Source organism: Prinia subflava, chromosome 1 (assembly GCF_021018805.1).
Source record: "Prinia subflava isolate CZ2003 ecotype Zambia chromosome 1, Cam_Psub_1.2, whole genome shotgun sequence".
Classification (NCBI taxonomy): domain Eukaryota; kingdom Metazoa; phylum Chordata; class Aves; order Passeriformes; family Cisticolidae; genus Prinia; species Prinia subflava.
This window is the reverse complement of record NC_086247.1, coordinates 95,807,088-95,831,795: the sequence shown is the minus strand read 5'-3', so window position 1 is coordinate 95,831,795 and position 24,708 is coordinate 95,807,088. Positions and strand designations below refer to the sequence as shown.

The 24,708-nt window shown below is 38.8% G+C and overlaps 1 protein-coding gene across 4 annotated transcripts in view; it reads right to left on the bottom strand.

Annotated features, from left to right (window-relative positions):
• TPPP (tubulin polymerization promoting protein) overlaps positions 1-24,708 on the bottom strand; it is a 116,204-nt gene that overhangs the window by 40,586 nt on the left and 50,910 nt on the right. For all 4 annotated transcript variants that reach the window (XM_063404411.1, XM_063404382.1, XM_063404392.1 and 1 more), the window contains exons 3-4: positions 21,246-21,399; positions 7,852-8,042 (exon numbers count right to left, since the gene is read on the bottom strand). In XM_063404411.1, the coding sequence (XP_063260481.1) occupies positions 7,852-8,042; positions 21,246-21,399 (345 nt within the window). The remainder of the gene's footprint in view (positions 1-7,851; positions 8,043-21,245; positions 21,400-24,708) is intronic.

Here is a 24,708-nt window from a genome sequence, read left to right as displayed (position 1 = left end):
CATCAAGTGGTTAAAAATCTTTGCTTATGACATGTTTATCTACTACAGTTAAGATTTAGAAATGCTATGCTCAAGTTGTTCATTTGCAATAATGAAAAGAAGATTCAGTGTTAAATTAGTAAGAAAAAGTAAACTTGTAAGGTTAAATGATCATGTAAAGTTTTTTACTTTCTTGAAAATTTCACAGTGAACACAGTAGGCTAGTACGGCTGCATGTTAATGTTTGCAATGCCTGCAATTAGAAATATTGCAGGTAATGACAAGCATACAGCAGCTTCCTGGTTGATGAAAGACAAATGAAAATAAGAACAAAAATTAGTAAGCTTCACTAAAGGTTTTTATCATAGTGTACAGTGATCCAGGGAAGTCTGTGTCAAGACCTATCTCCATATCCCAACTGCTTAGCAATTAAATTTTAATTAGTGCTCTAGGTAATCAAAGACAAAACAGTTTTGCCTTCACCCTTTATGATCAGGTCCTGACAGTATGCACATACAGATTTGTGCAAATGAAGAATCAAAACATCTCAATTGAAATAGAAATGGATGTTAGAACATCATGGACTGATAAACAAGCTAGCAAAGCATAACGTGGATAAATAAACGGTTCATGACAGAACAAAATTGATCTCATTCAAAAATTATACTTCTGTATAAATATATATTTCTCCTCTAATATTTAAATCTGTGAAACATAACACCTAGCTAAGAATAAACTTCAATATATTTATCCAACATTGACCATTTTTCTGCTTTACAGAATGTAAAGACAAATTACTTTGTATTATAAGCATTGTACACAAAAAATTCCCTGGTGCAAGGATTTGCCAAAGCTGATATATTCTGAACCCAGCACAAAGATTAAAAACAAACACACTTTTTTGCACCCTGTGACTTGGTTTTGCCTATGACCTTACCTTTTCATACACTACAGTGCTAACAAAAGTATTTTGCCCACACAATTTTGTATAGGACATCAGTTTGTAGGTTAACTGACTTTACACAAAGCCTTTGTAAGATCTAGAACATATTTAGCTTGACTATTACAGACATACACAGGATTTCAGTTGCATTAATATAACCCTATTTAACAGAGTCCAGGCTGCTTTATTTCACATTATTTAATTACTTTGTTTAAAAATAGCATTTGAACAAATGCAAGCATACAGAAACTCATCTGATATAAACTGGAACTTAAAATAATTCACCGCTGCGGTGATCGTTTTTTTCTTATTTTGTTGTTCGTCTATAATGTAGCTTGTGATCAAAATGCAAAGATGGATGAACTGAGTGCACTTTTAGGGTCACATTTTTAATTTAGTTGAGTGTAACTTTATTCATGTTTCTGATCTTTTCTGAAAAATGTGCAAAGTAGTAGAAAAATCTTGCATAAAGATAACTGGAGGTAAGGACAAATTATCATGAGCATTATCATTGAGACCTTTCAAAACATTTACATCAAAACTCACTTTGTACAGTGCCATAAGCTTTACAGTAACTCACAAAAAAGAGATGCTGTGTAACTGTATTTGAAAATTAATTCATTGGCTATTTAGCTGCAATGGAATATGGTAGTAGCTTATCATTTTTCCGAATCAGGTTAGTCAGCTGGGTATTTCAATGTCAATTTCTAAATACAAGGTTAAAAGAAAAAAAAAAAAAGTCTCTTCTGTAGTTTTGCCCTCATGTATATCCATGCCTGTGTGCATGCACATGAAAACAAAAGATAACTTCTTTTTTAGAAAATTGTTTCAGACTACCAGAACTGCAAATATCTGTCATGAATGCTCAGCCAAGAGGCTGGATTCTTCCACTTTTTATTTATGATGAGGCTTACTCTTGCCAAAGTCTATCTTGAGTGGATGATCAATTAGTTTGAATGAAATAAGCCAATTCAAATGTTTTCTGACAACAAAGTCAAGAGCTGTATCTTAAACTTGTTCTGAAATCCCCCTTCTCCATAGGGTTTTTGAAGCAATACACCAAGGCTAATATACTGAAAACATGAAAAAACACCAAATATATTAACAGATATTTCTCCCTGCAAAAATAAATTACTTGGACAATTAAGACGTGGATGTTCTATCTGCAATATTCTTTTACTTCCAGAAGCATTATTCTTAGCTGGGGCATCATTCAAAGCATTGGTTTTGAGTTTAATGAGCAAGCATGAAAGCAACTACAGATTTCTTAGTAGTTCTAGGACTCTGGAGACTTTAAAAAGAACAACCTTGACCATTGTTTCCAGCTTACATTAAGTAAGCCAAACAAGGATTCCGTGGTTGCACAAAATGAGCAACTGAATGTTAAATGTTATTTTATGGGCAAACACTCCAAATACAGGAGATACACATGTATTAACTTGAGGTACTCCAGACTTTAAGAATTTCACACAAGTTTAAGTGCTGTCATTATGCTTCTGGTATTTAATTGTATAAAGATCCAAGCAAGACTTGAGTCTATAGGCAATGTACGACACTCTTGTTTCCTGTTCCCATCTCATTATACCACAGCTTTATACTTTCTAATGGATGATGAACAACTGCGTGTTTACACAGTGAGTGTCAACTTGCTTCACAAAGCTGGGGCAAAGGAAAATACAGGGCCCATGCAGAGCATAGTTTTAAATGGTTTCTTAAGAGCACTTAGAGCAAAGCTTGCTTTCACCCTAACTCTCTCTCTCCTACTTCCTCACCATGGAGAAACTCCTCTTGTCTCACTAAATCAACGTTAGAATTACTGAAGAGTGATTTCTCTCCGAACAGGGTAGACAGGTAAAACCATAAAAGCCTCCTTAGATCTTTACCTTCATGCTGTGAAGGTAAAGAATGACAATGTCCCCAGCCAGCCAAGCTGAACAGCATTGGCTGCAGGACTAGAGCTTGGCCATAATAAGATTTAAGTTTTTCATCAACATTTATACAGTTTAATTACTTAAGCTGGATCCACAGAGCATGTGTACACACACACAAACCTACACAAGTCTTGTGCATTACATTACTTACTACCAACTAAGCGACAAGCCAAGAACATAATATTCACACTACAAACAACATACGAACGTGTAGATATTTTGGCACACACACAAGGCTGACAGTCAGTTAAGAGGACACATACCAGTGCAACGTTACATTTGCTCTATCGTGAAGGTAAAAGGTTTGCTCTTGGCCAGTGCAAACAGAGAATTCTTATTCACAGATGACAGGCATGTGCCCCCAGAATACATGCATCCCTGAAGGCAGGGTTATGTTTTGACTATCATACATGCAGGCACAAAGAATTAAAATTCAATTCATAACTGTGAAAAGCTTTAAGGAGAAAAACCTTTCAATTAGAACTTTAGTTTTGGTTTTAGAGGAATATACATGAGGATTTTCTCTACAGATGGTTACAGATGGCTGGGATACTTATCTCTTGCAAGCCAAACCCATAGCAGTAATTTGCCTTTTTGTTCTGCCTAATTCCAGCTACCATAAAAAATATTAATTGAGCCAATAGAGGGAAAATAGGGTTGACCAAAATGGTAATTTGTGAACAAAGCTTTGTATAATGTTAAAAATTGTCAGGCTTTTAAATTTAATTGTCAGAATTTTTAATTTAGCTAGGGTCCATAAAATACATACTTCAATTCAAAATATCTTTGAAAGACAGTCTCAATGCTGATGAAAAACACAAGCTGTGACACATGACTAGTTTTGAGATCTCCCTTTCCCTTCCCTAAATGAAAAGGAGCTTAGGTTTAAAAAGAGAGGGGCTAAATTTTGGCTATAGTCTAATATTCAACATTTCCCCTGGGATTCCAAATATTCGGTTACGATTACTTACAACTGTTCATATAGGACTCCTGAAACTATGTGTGTTTTTTAATTTGTGCTTCTCAGTAATGCTATTGTGATAGCTTTGATAACCACAAAGAACAGGACAATCATTTTTGGTTTTGATATTTCCATACTGATGGTTGCAAAACTCCCAGTTAAACTCTCAACTAAAGCTCATGGAATGACTAAATGGAATTAGTAAGCAAGCACTAATAAGAAAATCCCTTTTGACTGCTGCATATTTTACTTTAAAATTATGTTATTTTTAGAAAACTATTTGTAATGACTATTCATTTGCCTCAGTAAGGATTTTCGTCCTCAGTCTTGTAAAGGTTTTGATGGTCAGATTAAGCTTCAGTAGACATACACATAAGGATTGTGTACTGCCATAGTACTTAAATACAATTTGAGTTTGTTCTTTAATGCAGTTATTTCTAAAAGTTATCTGAACTTTCTGTTCACATTTGTTTTGGTAGCATCTACTGTAGTAATGAAAGTAAAGATAACAAGGACCAACAGGGTTTTATAGAAGATGTTACACAGGACAGTACTACATAGTGGAAGATGCTGAAAATCAGGCTGGAAATTTAGATGGAATGAATCGAGATGCCCCCCAAAAAAGAGAGGACAGTAAACCTTTTTAGGTTTCCATGTCCTTACTTCAGACATGACATTTAGTTACACTGTGCAGTATGGTGCATCAGAAGAGAATATGTTCTACAACACTCTTAAGGGCTGAAAATGGGGCACCTCCTCAGCTATCCCTTCCTGTCATCTTTGAGGTAAAAGCTGTATTTACTGTCCTGAGAGTTGAGGGAATAGCAGGTCAGTATAAAAATGTACTTTGTCTCATTCCCAAGTAGGCCTGGAACTTAAGAGCTAATAATCAAGCAAGTATTTAGACTTTTAATTTCCTACCAATATTAATGGAATAGTAAGAGCTCAAGTAGGTAGTGAACCCCTAATATACAGCTGTGTAAGATGCTTTTATTCATAGCCATTCTCTTTCACACTAAGCACAGAAAAAAGAGAAAAACCTTTACTAAGTACTATCTTCCCAGCAACAACTTTCCTTTGTAACTTTCACATTAGAATGACTTCTTTTCATGTACCACTTTGAGGTTTAAAACTATCAGACTGTAGAAACAAAGAAGAAAAAAGAAGTGTGTTCCCTGAAATAAAATACTGCTATCTGCATCTTAGGTTCTGATCCCAAGCTTACTATGCCATTGAAAGAATTTCTAAGTTCGCATCAGGTCCAAACAAAGTGCTTTAGTTCATGGCAGGGATTTTATTCTGCGAAAGCATGAAAAGTAAACTGTGGCAGAAGCTCAACTTGTTATATTAGCCTCTTATAACTCAATTTCTAGTGTCAGCTTGTATCTGTCTGCACTCTCAATTCCCTTGCATGCCTTCTATCTTATGAGTGTTCTGATCTCTCTCACTTTGAACTAACAACTTAAAACCTAATTATATCTTAAAATCTTCCTAATCAAGCACTCCTTTTGTATGGAAACATTCTGGCATTACAGACACTCTGTATTTGGGTACCTGAGAAAGCCTATCCTTTGTGTATCTAAAAGCAAAGTGTCACCCCATGTGCCAGTTATGGTGGACAGCTAGCAATAAACATCCAGGTCAACAGTGTGCTCTTGGACTCTGCAGTAGGCTGCACTTCACCCTTTAGTGAGGCTGGGTCCAGAACTTTTCAGTTATCAGTGAGTTATTAGTCAAGTCTCAAAGTCAAAAGGAAAAACAGTGACACTGATTTTGCCTGTAACTCAGCTGAAGGATTCATCAAGGGTTGTAGGCTCAGCCTTTTTATTCATTAAAAAACCCGGACTACCCTGGAAATGTCTTCAGGTGCATAGGCACCAGTGACGAAGAAGATCTTTACATTTAGACAGTTTACTACCATGCCAGTTTACTACCACGCCAGAATAATTTAGCCACCGTTGGTATCAAGTATCTTATTTTCTGCTTTGGAGTGTGACAAGTCCCCAGTGCAACACAGGACTGGATAACATTTCACTCTTCACGAACACTGGGCAACTCTTGAAAAGGGTTCACAAAGCTGAACACTTTGCATCTTTACATACATCTTTACATATATCTAAAATCTTCCTAGGTAACTAAAGCCATCTGTGGGAAAAGCCATTCAAATCTTTACAGGAGCATGTGATGTGTTTTGGCAAACTTCCCTCCCACTTAAAAACAAACATCAAAATAAATTATAAACAAATAAAAGGATGTCCAAGTCCACAAGGAAGCCCTTGCCTTTTGTTTGCTATTGTTTTTTTCATTTACGCTGTATTGTTTTATCCTGATGTATGGGCTCAAAGGGTCACTGAGGGCAAAGTTATAGGCTACCACACAATGTCAGCAGAACAAAAACAGTTTAAGGGCTGAAAACCAGTGCTCCCTTTCCATATATTGGACAAATACAGACTGTTCACCTGTATGGCACATGACAGCACACACTGCTCACCTACGTTTATGTACTCTGAGTGGGATGCTTATATGGGTGGGGGGAAAGCAATACATCCATTAACGTTTATTCAGAGTTGAACATGAAAATCAGTGCACAATCTCTTTTTGAAAGACAGCAAGGCAGAATTGCAAAGAGCTGGTTTTGAATACTGAACATCCTATCTTTCATAACTTTAGAGAATCAGAGTAATACATCAAGGTACTTGTTCACCTCTTGCAGAAAATTGGAATGGCCTTTTCTCTCCTTTTCAACCAATACTTTAAAAAAAGTTATTTTTATTCCAATTAATTTCTTTTGGCATTCTAAACCCCAGCTGGGTCACACTCAGCTGCCTGTACCTTAAACCTTTGAGACCGACTCTCCAGGTAACATCGGAAAGCCATTCCCAGTAATACTATTACTCCCAAGTTTGGCAGCAGGAGTGAAGACAGAATCAAATCCCTTGGCTTCAAATGAATCTATCATAAAATGCAGCTCAGTTATAATGGTTTGGGGGGTTTTTTTGTGGGTAAACTGCACCTAATTACATAGATATTAATTGTAAATGTCCTTACTCCAAGGGGCCATAAGCTTTCCTTAAATATGTTAAAGCTTAAAGGGACTATGTGCCGAGATATGTGCAAAATAATGTTCATTTAATAGCAATCTGATTGGCAGTGTTTAGTCATAAACAGTATTTTAAACCATTATTAGCTTAGTGCTCCCTTCACTTCCAATGTGAGGCAGTGCAAACTTGAAAACAGACTGTGAAAACCCTTAACTGGATTTTCTTGTAGTAATGTCTTGTTCCTCACCTCTCAGGTTAGTATAATAGCTCCACCCAAATCCCGCCACTCAGAACCATGCTACAGTACACAAAAGAACAAGCACAAAGTATAGACAGGAGGAAAGTAAGGGCTGATATTTTCCAACTCTTTCTGTTGACATAAAACACTTTGGAGCCTATATTGTCCTAGAAATAGCTTTTTTTTCAGTTTTCACATGAGTCGTATACAACAATCACAGGCTAGAACCTAGTTATTACTACCACTTATTTTTCAATAGTATATTGTGGAACGTTTTAAGAAAAGTGCTAGATCCCATATAAGACATTTAAAAAAACCCTAAAACAGTAGTCAAATGAAACTGCATTAGTAATGGGATATTCTTCAGAAAGGCTGCTAGAAAAGATCCTCTTTGATATCATCAGGGCAACTGAATATCTAGGAATGCTTGAGATACTTTGCTTGAGTTGACAAAGTGTGGCTCTTGACTTTGGTTTTGTTGTTTGTTGGTTTGGGTTTTTTTTCCTACAGCTCAACAAAATTATGTATTTTTTATACCTACATATTTATTTATTTTTGCCAATATATAAATGAGGAATGTAATGAAGTGGCATTGTGCTGCAAGTAGCTCAGATGTTGAAATCAGTTCCAGTTCCTGAAGACAACCTCTTGACAACATAGTCTCAACATTTACAATAACCAAAACATGTGGGACTCATAACATCATCCTTACAAGTATGCACTCTATCCCCCTCTGTGTTGTAAACCCCCAGCCTTACTTGTTTCCTTGTACTTTATGATCATATGTGCCTGCATGCTTATAACCAGATACATATCCTGAGTTATCCACCAGATCTTCTCGGCCAGCTTTGCCTTTTCCTTTCCCACTGGCATCAAATCTCTCTTTGTGAGAACCTGTGAATTTTGAAGTATCTGTAAGGCGTGAAACAGTTGGAGATGCAACGGTTTTCTATTGAAAGAAAAAAGAGACAAAACAAAAATATATCAGAAATCAGCTATTCTTAACACAGAAACTTTTACATGCTATCAAGGTTTAAATCTTTGTTAATGACAAAGACTGAGCAAATACCTACTCATTCCCAGCAACAGGATACAAAAGATGTTTGTTTCTTGCCATTACATACAATGACAATAATAATAAAAAAGAAAAGGAAATAGCACAAATTATGTCAAAACCTTTTAGAAGAGACTTTCACTATGAGATACTTTTGATTAATAATCAAGTTCTAAGCACCAAAGATATCAAGAAGTTGTATCTTGACTTCACATTTTGAACCATGTTCAAAATCCATTATGTCAGCACAAAAGCATAAAAGTTTGACTCCATCAATATAGAAAAAGTATTCCAATACAACTAGAATTCATTGCTTCAAAGGACAATTTCATTCTAAACGCTAGGATTCATGAGAGAAGTAACAAACTGGAAGGACTGAAAGTTATTTCTAATGTTAGCAAATTAGCAGTCTATGAAACAGCTCTGAGCAAAGACTCCTTCCAGTGAGTCATAGCAGGCTCCTCAAAAATCAGGTTTTTTTGTTATTGAGACAAAAATTTTGACTATAGAAACAGGAAAAAAAAAATTTCACATAACAATATAGAAGCATGATAACCTGTGTGCTTGGACTAAGAGCAGCCTCTTTGACCCTTAAATTTATATTTTAAAATCAGGGGAAGAAAAAAACCACAAGACTTTTGAGCTAAAATTAACAGAGTGCTAAAATCTGAGCATCTTTTTTATATGCACCACCTGTCACTATCTGAAAGAAAATGAACACTGGAGCATTCCTTGCTCAAAAACAGCATTGCTAAATGACCTTTAGGGACTTCTGTCTTGCAGTCTTAAGAGTATTATTTGTAGAAGTGGTTGTTTTTAATAGAAAAAACCAGGTATCAAGACAATGCTTAGGAAGAAGTATTGATCTAATACAGACAGTTTACTTGTTCACATTAACCTGGTAGCACCTTATAACCAGGAAAACTCCAAATGCAAGACAAGGGCAATATATTCAATATGGAGTTAAATAAACTTAAAACATACTTGTTTTCCTTGTATTTAAAAAGCACTACATTACAGAATATCAGTTTTATCTATATGTGCATACACTCTCTACCATCACATCCACAGAGAAGTCTCAGAAACTCTAGTTGACTGCCTTTTCCCTTACCAAATTCATTCTCAGGACAGACTGCTATTCTGAGAATTTGTAATGGCAACTTAATCACAATTTGAAAAAGATACAATACATAAACTACAATAAAAACATATGAGAATTTTTGTACACTAATATATTTAGTAACATAAATACTAAAACTTGTGTGAGTGGATGGAAATGCACACATATTAACATGCAAGAAAAAACAGTAAAATGAGGATTAACAGAATGGCTCATGTCAATAATGAAGGCTGTTTCCAGAAAACTATTCCCAGTGCTAAACTTGAGAAATGTGGCGTTTATATCAAGACACCTGTATTCTGATAAGACCACAACACACACGACTTATAAGGTGCATCTTTACAACAAGATGATAGCAGTGTGCCCTTCCTTTCCCTATTAATCCATAGGGAGAACAGCAACATGTTTCAAACCAACAAAGAAAACTGAAGATGAGCAACAGCTTAGCAGGTTAAAAATATGATCTTTTTGTCCCAAAAAACAATTAAGGAAAACTTAAAACCCCAGCACAAGGAACAGCACAAATCCAGAGCAAGAACAACAGTGATCCCACATCCGGTGGTCTTTCAGCCCAAGATGGACCGGAAGGCTTCCTGCATCACAGGAGATATAATATGTGAAATGAACATTAAAGGCAGTAGCTGCAAGGCAAACATTTTTTCTCAAATTGTTTTTTACTGAGTAAGAACCACAGCCTTTTCCTAAGCTGCATGTCAAGTCACTTCTGTGCCTCTTCCCACATGTGATGTGTGGGAGCCCAAGAGGCCCTCCACAAGAGTAGCACTCTCCCTTGGAGGGAAAGTGTGCTGTGAGCCAACAGTGTTCCCCTTTGGGGAGTCTCCCTTGTTCATGTTCAAGTTTGTTAGGGCGACCTCCCCAGAACAAAACCCATGATTCCTTGCCCCTATGTTAATTGCTTCTTCCCTATTGGTCCAAGTTACATTTCCCTGTCATCCCGCACCCTGATTGCTGCACTTTTGGATCCTTCCCCTGATTGGCCAAGTTCTCAATCCTTGTTCTGATTGGCCCGAGTGGCTGGCCCTGCCCCCTTTAGTCCCTATATAAGCAGGGCACTTAGAGCCCTCGGGGTTCTTCGGAGGTCGTCGGTTCCAGAATAAAGAAGGCCCTGGAGAATCCATCTGACTCTCGCCTCTCTTTTCTGCGCCGCCTGAGGAAGAAGATCTGCCCAGCTGAGCAGTTCCACCGGCTCCCCCTCAGAGGGCACTGCTGGCCTCCAAGCTCGGGTGCCCCGGCAACCGTGCTTCACAACTGAGCTGAATCCCTGGGGAGTGCCTGTGCCTCTGCGGCAAGGAGCGTCCTTTGAAGGACGACTCGCCGCGGAAGGACGCGGCACCCCGAAGACCTGCAGCGGCTGACCAGAGGGGGTCAGTGGCCTTCGGAGGACACCGCCAAGCCGCGTCAGTGATGTACTATTAACAATTGAAATCCTGTTGATTTCATGTTGGCAAAATTTCTATGAGATGGGGGAGTCACCTTGTTTCCAACAATACAAAATCCAAGCAATGTTAATTCCTTGTACATTTTGCTCTCACTCCCTGAACTGTTATATCTATATAAAAGATCAGAGATAAGATGCCACTACAAGGCTATGCAGAACACTTCATTTCTCCTTTTTCTTATTCTTTTCGATCATTCTTATGATAAACGTGTATATATTAAAGAGAAAACATTTCTTTCTTTTTAAGGTTGTGTGAACATTTTTAAGGTTGTACTAAGATGGTTTCATTCAAAAAAGTCTTTGTAAATATGGAGTAGAATATACAACAACTTCCTATCTATCCTGGGCTCCTCAACCAGAAGCAGCTAGTGGGACTATATATAACAGAAATACAGAGAAGTACTGTGACTAAGCACTACTGAAAAAAGCCTTGCTCCATCATCTTTGCACTCTCCGTTCAGGTATTTATATACATGAATGGGATTCACCCTTGACCCTTCTCTTCTCCAGGTTACACAGACCCAGCTCCCTCAGCCTCTCCTCATAGGAGAGATGCTTCAGTCCTTCCATCATCTTTATGGTCCTTTTCTGGACTCTCTCCAGTAGCTTATCAGTCTTCTCCTGGGGAGCCTAGAGCTGAATGTAGAACTGCAGATGAGACTTCGCCAGTGCTGAGCAGAGGGGAAGGAACACCCTGTTTGGTTGGCAATACTTCTAATGCAGCTGAGATACCAGTAGCATTCCATACAGCAAGAACACTTCCCTGGTTCATGTTCAGCTTGGTGTCCATAAGCACTCCCAGGTCCATTTCTACCAATCTCCTTTCCATCTGCATGGCCTCTTGTGTGTACTGGTGACTGGTGAATCTTCTTCACCGATTGCAGGACTTTGCACTGCTTACTGAGCTTGCTAGAGTTCCTGTCAGCCCAGATCTCCAGTCTGTCAGGTCCCTCTGGATGGCAATCATCCCATCTGGATGATCTATCAGCCACTCTTCCCAGCTCTGTGTCATCGGTCAACTCACTAAGCGTATACCACGTCCTATCATGAAGACGATTAATGAAGAAGATTAATGAAGACGTTAAACAGGACTCGACTCAGTATGGACCCCTGGGGAACACCACTGTTTTCCAGCCTCCAACTAGACTTTGCACTGTTCATCAACTCCCTCAGGGCCCAACCATTTGGCCTGTTTTCGATCCACTTCAGTGTCTGCCCATCCAGCCACTACAGCAACTGGGTTGTGAGGGGTTGTGAGACGCCTGGCCTTACTGAAGCTCAGGTAGACACTGTACTACTCTCTTCTTCCCCTATCTACTCGGGCAGTCATTTAATTGTAGAATTTTACAGGTTAGTCAAGCACAACTCTCCCTTGGTGATCAGCCATGCTGATTACTCCTGATTTTCTTGTCCTTCACATGCCTGGATATGATTTCTAGGATTAGCTGTACCATTACCTTCAGTGTCTTAATATGAAAAGTTTATCCATAAAGATTCCTCTATGAGCTAATAACTTATTTTTAGTGAACAGCCTTTATGAACTGAATGTGCAACCAACTGTTTTTATCCAAATGTTTTTTTCTGTTTCTGAACAACAAAATCAACTATGCAGATTAAACTGGATATCGAGCAAAAGGCAAAACCAACTGAAAGGGTGGCAGTTAGCTCATTCTTCTCTACAACCCATCTGCTCATTATTAATTGTACAAGGGTATTGAGAAGCAAATTAAAAAAAGTGAGGGGTGAAGGGAGAAAGCTGACCATCCTTCTTAAGTGAAGAAAAATGTAGGGAGAAATACGGTGAAGAGCACAAAGGGCTGGGTGAGAAAAGTTTCCACATTAGTAAATTACTACTCTCCCTTCTTTTTCATAATGAATCACATACAAATGATTCTGCCTTGTCATATAGTAATTCTGCTTGAACTATTTTTACTATCTAGAGTAAGTTATGTAATCTCTCTAGTTACATTTTTCTAAAGGCAATAAATTTCTTGGGGCCAACCTACTCCCTTTTTTTTCTGTGAGACCACAGAAGCCTTCATTTTCCATCTCTTATTTGCAGACAGTTGATCACAAAGTTTGCATATCACAGAAGGTGCCCATGAACTTCAATTTTGTATTTTTTACTTTTAAAAAACTTTCTCTTAGGAAGAAAGTTTTACTTAGCACAACAGAATCAAACATATTCATTTAGTGTTCCAAATTGAGTTTATTCATTTCTTTTGTGCATTTTTCATCACTCTGTGTTGGTGTCTACAAAGAAGTGCTAAGACAGCAAGGGGTTTTGGAGCATGTGACATACATAGAAAAGATGATGAGAATGTGTTTATCAAGACTCAGAATAAAAAAGGGAGAGACAAATCTTATTCCTGTCCACAACAGACTGGTTATATTAGAAACAGAGACAGTACAGAACTAAACAATAATGGGCATGATTGGGAAGATATGAAATTCCAACCAGACACATGAGAATTTTTCACCACTGTGGTTGGTCAAGCCTGGAAAGAGTGGGGGATTCTCTGCCCCTGAAGATTATCAAAACTTAAAATTACTAAGTCACAGAACAATTTAGGTTGGAAAGAACCTTTCAGTATGAGTCTGTAGCATAAAGCCCTACTCACAGCAATGCTCAAATAGGCTTACACAGAAACTTCTCCAGCCAAGTCCTGAACACCCCCGAAGTTCCACAGCCTTCATGGGCAACTTATTCCAGTGTTTGACCACACTGCAGGTCAGTAAACAAAAGAATACAACATCTCATCCAAATTCCATATTACCAATAGCCCAATTTCTATATGTCTGAAGCACCCCTCATACCAAAAACAGGAAGTGAAAGCTGTAGTCTTTGAACTCTGGAAACCTAAACAAATGCCATATTCCTCCCTTGACCTTTCTCAAGAAAGACAACTCTGTAAACTTACCAGATTTTACCAGCTACCTCAAGATAACTAATGAATCAAGGAGCAGTTTACAGAGCATGCAACTCAATCCATTTCATTATTTTTGAGAATTCAAATTAGTTACAGAAATGTTTTATCAGCCCTTAGGAAACTGAAATGAACTACAGTAAAAAGAAAATGGGACCACAGAAGTCAAGAATATGTATTTTGTCTACCATAGTACAGAAGTATCTAGCAGTTTGCTGAAGAAAAATATATCCACTGAAAGATCTGCAGTTGCACTGGCCAGGCTTGTTTGCAGCAGGAAAACGGCATGAATTTTACAGACTAAAAAGACTCCATAAAATCAACTTTTGTGTCAAAAGGATAGACGTATCATATGAAGCTAGTGTCACAATCATGAAAATAAGGTAACAGTGTGAGACTGGAAGATTTCCCACACTTTCAGGTCTTTCCTTTCCAGAGCAAAGTTGGGGCAGAGAAAAGACGATTCAGTGCTGCCAAGGGAACATTCCTCATTTTTTGTCACCACATGTTCCCATCCTTTCTACAAAGCTCACGTTCAAAACCCAAGCAAATGCCACAAAAGCTTTGCACCTGGCACGGGGCTCACTTCTGCAGCACCACAGCCCCTGGCAAGCTGGCGGGAACTCTGTGCTGGTGGGCTCTGCACACAGCATGGCACCATTCCCAAAAGCTCTCCAGAACCAATTCCTGGGAAGGAAAAGCACCAAGAAAACCTATGGGACTTCAGGAATATCACACGTTCAAAACAGACACCAAGTGCCCTCGCTTTCACAATGAACTCTTGGCTCCACTGAAACAACTTTGCCTCAAGGTATTTTCCACTGCTTGCCATCACTGACAAAGCTTCGGGTTTGATTTTAAGCTGCTCCACAGCTTAGGCAGAAACTTCATGATGCAGAACCCTGCAGCAGGGTTTTCTTTCCTGAATTACAACTGTCCACATAGTACGGAAACAGTCCCGGCTTGCCTGAGGGACTGACTGTGTCTTTTCAGCAATCAGTGCTGGGAGTGCCTGCACTGCCAAAAACCATGGGGACAGGCAGTAGGTGAGGTGCTCTTGTTACTCCTCACCAGAAGAGTACAACACCTTAGCCACACTGGCTACACTGTCAGCTGCAGTCAGCTTTCCTCACTGAAACTGAATGCTTTCCTACATTTGCTCCTTCAACCATAAAACTTCACTATCTAACAGCACATCTTCCTAGAAAAAGTTGCCATGGAGATTTCTTTATCCAATTAAAATATTCTGGCAGCCTGCAGAATCAGCACCAACATTCAGTCTCAGCAAGATTTTGAAAATCATTGGTCTGCCGGCAATAGCCACAACCTTTGTAAAATGAGAAACAAAAAATGACTGTAACACAGAAAAAAATTTCAAAGAGCAGGTCTGCCCTTGTGGGTTGTTTTTTTTGCGGGGGGGGGGAGGATGCTACCAGAACTCCCTACCAAAGCTGTATTTACCTTCTTTTGAAATCATGCGAATACATGCACATGCATTAGAAGTCCGCAAAAAGTCAGAAACAGAGATCAAGATTCAAAAAAAATTTGGGTTTCATTCATGTTCCTTCAGTTCAACACGTGCACAGACATACCCACACAAAAGAAAACGATAAGCAACTCCACTTCAATAATGCCAGGAAAGTAACACCAGTTTAACTAATCCTGATGAGGACTTTCAGTGGGCTGGTTCCCAATAATGACACTCAGGTAATATGGCACTGCAAGTCCTAATTCTATATACAGTACATAAACCTTCTCACTAACTAGGAGAGAGCCAGAGCTAGAGCAAAAGAGATGAAAAAGGTACTTTACATGTGATATCACTTCCTGCAACAAATTCACATTAATCAGTCAAATCTGCCTGATCCAGGTCTAGCTCCATCATGAGAAGACCATGTAATGTCCACCCTTAAGGACAGATCAGGTGTTGCCCACTTGGCACCTACAAGAGACCCCTTCCTTTCCTCCTCTCTAAGATCAGCCCCTTAAGTGCAGTTCTCCAGCATTTCAACAGTCCAAGTCACATGGTCCCAATTCATGGGATCTAGCAGTCTGATTAATACAACCTTCCACAAAAACAATGTGCTACCACTTCTCTGAGGAGGAGTTTTTCATTCTTCTTGGTGGCGAAGACAAAACAGAAAGGGAAATATATTAGAGTATTTTTTTTGAGTGAGGGTGTTGCTGAATCCTTCTTCAATTTAAAGTTACAACCAGTTTTTAATGAGACTTTCTCCAAAGCTAGATGTGTCAACATAAGCCTTTACATAGACTACAATCCCTCTTCCTCATTCTTTTCATGTATTTCCTGAAGAGCCTCTATTCATCCAATGCAGCACTCCAGTCAGAAGAGTTGTGTTAACATACCTGCACAATCCCAGTGAATCACATCTGTGCAACCAACTGATTTGCCCTGCTTTCCCCATACTATATGCTTTTGTGTGTAGGCATAGAGATAGACTCCATGTCCAGTTGCATTTATGGAAGGGCAAGAACTTCCCTTGTCAGGCTTGTCACCTAGACATATCTGCTCTGCCCCTTATGATCCCTCATCCCCAGGTTATGATAACCTTCCATACCCAGCCTAATAATCTCCTCAGGAGGTCAGTAAGCCCAGTTTGTAAAGATACTCTTATTCTACTTTGTTAGATTTTTCCATCCCTGCTAAGTAGCCCTCTCTTGGGGGTTGGATTTTGTCCTTTTTTTTTCCTTACAATTTTTTTTCCATAAGTCGCTAGCAAACTAACTACTGGGTACTTATGGGTCCTTAAGTAAAAAAAATTGGCCAAAGTCAGGAGAGGAGTGTAGCACCTGGCTACATTTCTTTTGTCTCTGGGAGTTTCTCTTGAAGGGGGAAGATACCACAAGTTTTGGGGGTAGGTAAAAGATGGGGTGGCAGCAGCTGCTCATTTTCGGCATTGGATGGAGACCAGTCAAGGTGTTGCTTACTGTGGGTAGAATTCATTGTCACCACTGAAGTCCAGTCCTAAGGACCCACCACCATTTGCTCGTGTGTCCAGGAATCTTGAGCTCGCTTTTTTTTCCCTGCCCTGCTGGGAGCCAGACTGCCACTGTCCCGCCCCTGTCACTTCTCTGGCACTGCTCTGGGTCTTTCTGTGCTGTAGCCCCACACCCCCTGCCCTGCCAGGCTGTCCCACAGTTCCAGCTACTGCCATGGAACTTCCAATACATCTCATCCACCAGCCCGAGATTTCTGCTCATTTCTGCCATTCCAGCCTGTTGCTCCTCAGAGTCCTGCAGGGGCACTGAGATCAGACTGCCCCAGGGTTTTGTGAAGCATAGCCTCTCCTCCATCCTTTCCCATCTCAGCCAAGAAGGCTGTCACGAGGTTCCTGGTTCTGTTTGTTGTTAATGCCTTAGTCATTGTTTGTTTGCCTTGTTACACATACTAGTAAAGAACTATTATTCCTACCCTCATATCCTTGGCCTGAGAGCCCCTTGATTTCAAAATTATAATAATTCAGAGGGAAGGGGGGTTTACATTCTCCATTCCAAAGGAGACTTCTGCCTTCCCTAGTAGACACCTGTGTTTCAAACTAGGACAATCTCATTTCTCTGGTCCTTAAAGCCCAAGTCCCATCTTCAACAGAAGCCATACAGTCCACTTCTACCCAATCTTTCCCTCTTCTGGGATTGGAAAGACAAGATCTGAGCTCCATACCCATCAGCCTCACCCCTAGACCTCTGCAGTTCCTCTTTATATGCTCCAGGTTACCTCCAGAGCTGTACTCTGGGTACACACAAGGAAGAGGAAGAAGAGGTCCATGTAAGGAGGCTGGACAAATCTTGGCCATGCGTCTACAACAGTCCCAGATCCTGCAACCTACCAAGCAATAAAATTACTGAGACATCAGGTAAGATCAGAAAATACATGCCATGATCATCCATGAGAAGAATTTTCAGTCATTTTCTGTGACTGGTACCTATTACTCTTGATTCATGGTACAGCACTGTTGCCAGAGTATAGTGTCACCCATTATTGAACAGGGAAGTGTAATAGCACATGAGATATTCAGGATGGCAACATCTTCTGTGACTGTTAACTCCTTTCCAGATTTTCACTAACACACAGCACATGCTAAGGCCTGATATAACTACAAATCCGTGGCCAGCTCTCATTCAACCAAGGATCCTTAAAAGAACCTGTTTGTCCACACAGTATGAGATAGTGCTGCTCAACACTATCACTCATATTCCCCCTTTTGTGTGAACACTAAATTCAGGCTCAGCTGACTCTGATGGGTCTTGTCGATCCTCACCAGTGCTCAGGATATTATAGGTATTCTGAAATTGAAGAACTGCAGGTGGAGCAGATCTGTGACTTTGTTGCCAGAAGCCACAAGCTTTCAGCCTTCTCTTTCTCAATAGTCTCTGTCCACTAGGTCTCCAGCTGTCACTCCTTCCTCACCTTCTGTAGCTTGGGTTTTCCACAAATACCACATCAGTCTCCTCTTCATCTTCTCCTGCCATCTGGAATCTTAGGACCTTGACCATAACATATCTCCCACAAGAGTGGCCACCACCATCCTGACCTCCAAGAAGACACAGGAGCTCTCTCAACCACGCAATTATTGGCTCTAGGACTTCTTCCTAATAGAGCCAAGGACTCTGATGTGCTAATGGCAGTTCTGCAGACTTCTACATCTGAATGGATGTCCATGTGCTGGACAGTATGTCCTGCAGCTTTTTCAGACTACCAGAGTCTTCAAGCAGAGCTACATAGTCTTAAGTGGAATTCCTAGGCCACTTTGCACTTCTGCTGCAACAACTGTTTTGTCTCATTTACCACACTCATTCCTTGCTCTTGCCCTAACAGGTACATTTTGATGAGAATATGATCTTACCCGCATCAACATCTCCCTGAGCACCCATCATCCAGCTTTTAAAGTGCTATTGCTGCTGTACTGCCCTGCCACCCATACTCCTCTCACCATGAATCTGACTGCACTGAGCCCTGAAAAACTTCATCTGGCTTTAAATTAGCCCTCTTGTGAACAGAATGTTTCAATGAGATCATCCCCAATTCCTTGCAGCTGAAATTGTTCTGCATTTCTATGTCAAGGACCGTGATGAATATATACCGAAATTCAACTGGTTTTATTTTAACAGCAAACAATGACCAAAACAAGTATCTGTTCCCCAGGAGGTGTAGAAATGCTTTCAGCATTGTTATGGCACACAGCTCTTGGTACAGGAAAAGAAAGAACCTCAGTTCTGCTCTTTGTAAACTTTGTGTAGAAATGAGGACAGTTAAAATGCTCTAGACTTCATTTATACATCTGTTTACAAGCTGTCCAAGTTACACAACCTGCATTCTATATTCTATTGACAGATCACTACCAAGTGAGCTAATAAAGCCACTGGCTTCATTAACCCTTATCACTTTTCTGTGTTTTTCTTCCTGTGTGACAAAGTCAATCATACATGTTCTGTTGCAAGATTAGAAAGTAGCCTAAAATTCACTGGGTTTCAATATCCGGCTGCTGAGCCTTCTCAACCACATTAATCACAAGCAGGGATTTTTGTAATTCTACAACATTCTGCAGGAGAAGAAAAAATAAACAGAAAAAGATAAAAAATCTTACATCACTTCTATCACAACATCCACTAAAATCCTCATTTTCTCATGTGAAGGTAAACTTTCCAACTGTCCTGCTGAAGGAGTGCTTTCCCCAGGCTGCCATTTAGTCCATACATACTGGCCCTGCCGCCTACCTCCCCAAAATACCCAGTACAGAACATAAGAAGCTAACACACAAAATTCCCTACATGCTGCTGAAGCATTCTTATCCACAAGCTTCACTTAATCATGTTTTCAACTCCTTCCCTAATACATTTAGAGTAATGTGTCAGTAGTCACATAAAGTTTTCTGTCTGAAACCTGAACCAAATATATATGACCTATAACAGAGTTTCACAGAGCTGGGCACACACTACATGGCATGACTAGCTCAGCCTGGAACTTTTAAGAAAAGCTTAATGTAACTTTATCTAACCATACAAAAAGCAGCACAATGTAAAATTTCCATAATATTGACTTCCCAAAGTAAATAAAGCATTAAAAGGTGGTATAGAGGTTTCATATCTGCACTCCTGGGTTGCAGGAGGTGAGTGGCCACATATTTATTTATTTTAATGTCTTTAATTGCCAAGTTTGTGAGTCTTTTTTACCATCCAGGAACTCAATCAGCATGATAAAAACCCATGAAATTTGGTTTTACATATGCTTTGGTTTACATACACACACTCCCAGCCTGCACTCTCCCTCATTTTTAAGCTCTGCCTCCTGCCCCTTACTTTTCCAAGTAGCAGAAGAAGATATTCTGATCCCCCTTTCTTCACTTATTCAACTCTACCCCGAACTGCACATATTGAACAGTCAAGCCTCACATTGCTGGCTCACATTCCCCCTCCACTCTTCTCCCCCTGTTGCTGGCACACTCATATACCTCTGCAGAACCTATATCATATTATTTTGCATCTGCAAAGCTCTCTCATCCATGACCCCACATAGAAAGAGACTGTTCCCTTAGTAGTAGACAGATTATTTCAATGTCTGCCTGCTGAAATACCAAAATAGAATCAGGAGTGAGGCCTAGAAAAATGTACACAATTCAAAATAAGAATCCCATAACAGATAAAGAAGTTATTCAAATTTATTAGGTAAGTGAAGAACAAAAAGGTTCAATATTTTATGTCTATATCAAAATTACCACCTGTTTCAAATAAGAGTAGAACAGTAAAAAAATCTTGTAAAAAGCTGACTTATTTTACAACTCAAAAGAGATCTTTCCACTCGATATTTCCACTGACCATTTGTAGAGAACCAGTTTCTGAAAAGATCATATTTTCATTCACAGCTTTGCAGGCAAAATTCAGGAGGATCACAAGTTTTAAGCAGATGAACTAAAACAAGAGAACTATTCAGGCTGATGGTAAACACTCCAGTATCTCCTAAAATACTGGACAAAAGCTTGCCTAGCCAGGGCATCTAAAAGGCTTATTTACAGTATGCTATATACCTCCCTTTTTCACATACAAAGCTTAATACCAGTATTTTAAAATTAAAAGAGCACTATAACTCTGACAGACTTGGAACAAAAAAGAAACAAAGACCTGACCACATGATAATTATTCACAGTTTTCCAGTGTTCTGGGATTCACATGCTATAACTGAATGTATTTTAAGATATCTTTGCTTTTTGGTATTTCACAAAACATCTTACAACTTTTTATTGAGGCTCTAATGTCATTCTACTCTTTTTGATTTGGATACACCACTCTTCATGAACATTTGATTGTTCTAAGCATACACAAGAACTCTTGATATTCCTGAGGTGCTACTAGGTGGTAGTACAATTCCTAGAAGGAGCTATGACAGTGCCACACAAGAACACACAGTAGTGCAATACTCAGTTGTTGCACAGCCTTTGCTCCCATTCTGCTTAGCAATTGCTGCCTTCAGGCTCACAGAGAAATTTGATTTGTGGACTGTAGAGGGAAGTGGTGAACATAACAATACTGCAGTAGAACAAAGAAGAAGCAATCTGTCCATTAGATCAGTAACATACCGTTACTCCAGTTAAACCTGGGCCTTTTCCTTCAATTAGTTTATACATTTCTTGAAGTGCTTCCTCATCACTTTTGTCTTTAAATCGCTTCTTCGAGAGTTCTTGAAGAGCTTCCTTAAACTGCTCAAAAGTAATAGTTCTTACAGACTTTCCCCTGTTGAAACACACAGCAATTGAAAGAAATTACAAGAGAGCACAAAAAGCATTTCAAGAATTGTAGAATGGTTTCAGTATACCACAGTGAACAACAGGACACAGCAACAGAACAGGAAGGCTCATGCAGCCCACTTATGGTGTCAAATGGAACATATCCCAGGAATACCACTTTATTTTTATATGTACATCAGTAGGACAGCACTTCATAGACTTCCCTTGATGAACATTCAGAAGTAAAGAGGAAATAAAGAGACTGGGTCTACTGTCAAAATGGCTGCAGCTCATAAAATTAAATACAGTATCACTTGGTTGATCACTTATAAAGTCTGTATGTATAAAACAAGAACTGAAACATCTTAGGTAAGTCTTTTTATTTACTATTTTTTTATTCCTCTTTGAATAACTGCTTATCATATTATTTATAAGTCACTATTCATGTATTCACAGGTAAATTAAGAATTATTCTGCTACTGTGTAAAGCAAACTATTGAAAAGCATTTAAAAACTTGAAATTCCTCCTCAATTGAAGACTGACAAGTTTTTAAATGATACATTTAAATTCAATATCTGTTTTCCTTCATAGACCATCATCTCCAAAAAACATTTAAAGGTATACAGAAAACACAATATAGAGTAGTCTGGTAAACTTATAAACCTCCCAGAAATTTGGAGCTGAATACTTGCTGTAGTTTTCACTAATAGGAAGACCAGATTTTCATTTTAGTAAATTATTTACTTATATTTACTTCTAACGGAGAAGATTTTGCTGTACAAGTGTTTAGTGCAAATTTGGATGAATGGAAAACTCATACTTTACAAACACCAGTTTACACTCTCATTCCTGCAGATCTTTTTTGGTCCATCACACCAAAGGTTTCAGTTGATAGACCTCTTACAGAGCATTCACTATAGTGACATGCTTAACCAAAAGGAGGTTAATGCATGTCTGTTTTCTAACATTTTAAAATATTCAGTTTAGGCAGGAGATAACATTGCGGAATATGCACTGTTCCACTCAATTCCCTAATATTAACCTAGTTTTAGTGTTCCTCATTTTAAAAATCAAGTATGAATCAACAGCATTAGTGAGTTTACTCATCATTAAACAAAACCCAAATATTTTCAGTTGTTACGAATTAGTGCAGACACAAACCACATCTTTTCCTGTATTAGCAAATTACAGATTCTCTAATCTTTTGAAAAAGAATTCACACCCCAAAATTTAGCAGATCAAATGGAACCATTTTCAAAAAGATGTTTTGACACTTATGCTGATATAATCTTAAATAGTACCATCTTCAAAAGCAGAAAATATTTACAACATTACAAAACTCCCGAAGTTTAACGCAATGTTTGAGAGTCCATGTTGCTGGGAAACATGCTACTGCGCAAGTTTTGTTTGCTGCTTGAGCATTTCTTTTTATGCCAATTTAGGGAACATTTCAAGCAAATCAGGGGAAAAAAGAGCCAAGCACCACCACACAACTGAGACCAGTCCTTTCAACAGAGACAGCTGTTGATATAGGAATAAACAATAGATGCTAGCTAGGATAGACAAAGTGTGCAGCAGCAACTTTGGGCTAGAAAAGCAGCACACAGAAATCTAATTTTCATTCAAGTGTCAAAAAGACGATTGTAAAGAGCAACTCAGCTATATGTCATAGATTTATCTTTGATCTTCTCTTAGACACCTTCAGTTGTCAAATCCCTCCCAGCTGGGGGATGCCTCCACTAATGAAAAGGGGAAGTGAGATTTCTGGTTTAGAAAGTGACTTCTACTTCAATTAACTAAACAAAAATGTTATCCCAGACTTTTAAAACAAAGAAAAAATGGTTATTCACAACAAAATTCAGCACTAAGGGAACTCTTTACACAGTTGTTCATTACTAGCATTCTTTATTTTCAACGCAGCCAAACATATGTAGCAAACGTCAGCAACCCTCACAAAATAAACTTTATGTGGTTTTGACAAAACATTTCTGTTTGCAACTACTTGTCTGCTTTTGGTAAAGCACGTGCTGCAGTACCTCACAGAAATAGGTGGTGAAAGAACATCATGACAGTAGAAATAAAGAATATAATCCAGCATTTCATTAATCAGAAAGACGGGTGGAATAAACTGCAATTAACTACCTGGAATTTCTCCAGGATTCTCATTATTAGGATTAACATCACTCCTGTGATGAAACATGTCCAAGAACTTTTAAGCAGCGCAAGAGGTCAAGACTTCATTTTGTTTTGCCTCTCATTTAAAAAAAGAAAGCATTGGCCATCAATGCAAGGTTTCAGCATAATAACACTCTAATGCCCTAAATTCCCTACAGACTCACAGCCAAGTCTATCATACAAGCCTCGCTAAAACAAGGCTAGAGTTTTCTGTAGCACATAGGTCTAGCTTGGATCACCAGTCAGGATCGTCGCAATGGGAAAGAGAATGATCACTTTCAGCAAAACCAGCAGAAATTCATGTTGACTTGTTTATTTTTCACAGAATATTCTGAGCTTGAAGGGACCCACAAGGATCACCAAGTTCAACTCTTAAGTGATCAAACCCATGACCTTATCGCTATTAGCATCACACTCTAGACAAATGAACTGATCTCAGGGTTTTATTAACACATCAAGAATTTTTGGTTGCACACTTATTAAATAGAAGAGCATAACTTTTTTTGTGTGAATTAAAAGGAAAAATATATAAATATGGCTGCCAAGAGGAACAAAGAACATTTGGCCTAAGACATAAGTATACATACCTCTCACATTTGGTCTTTTCCCTGTCACTTACATGGGGCAAGGAAATGACTGGATTTTTCTCCTTTAGCTTAAGGTATAACCACAAACTGGACACACATATGATGTGTAGTAGAATGTAGTATTGCAGCTGGACTCCAAAAGAGAAACAAATGTGCATCATAGCTGATATCCTTTACCAGCAAACAACATTAATTGGAGTGATCTTAAAAATAGGATTGGAAGTAAAAGAATTTTTGCAACTATGTCCCAAGTTTCCTAAATAAAACAGCTTTAATTTTGAAATTTGTTATCTATGTCTACACTCCAAAAATATCCCCTCTCACTCCCCCATCTATTACAATATTATCAAATCCACTTGTAAAGCATCATAATTAACTCTGAAACTCTTCAGCTGCAAAATATGTCAAATCTTGTGGAAAACCCTAGGAACACAACTAGTTTTTGTACTTTTGGTATGTGAGGTATGGTACATGTATGTCATGTACCAGCATCTAAATTACCAAGCAGCAATCCTACACCCCCTCCCGTCTCTAGAGACAGGTATTGAAGAAC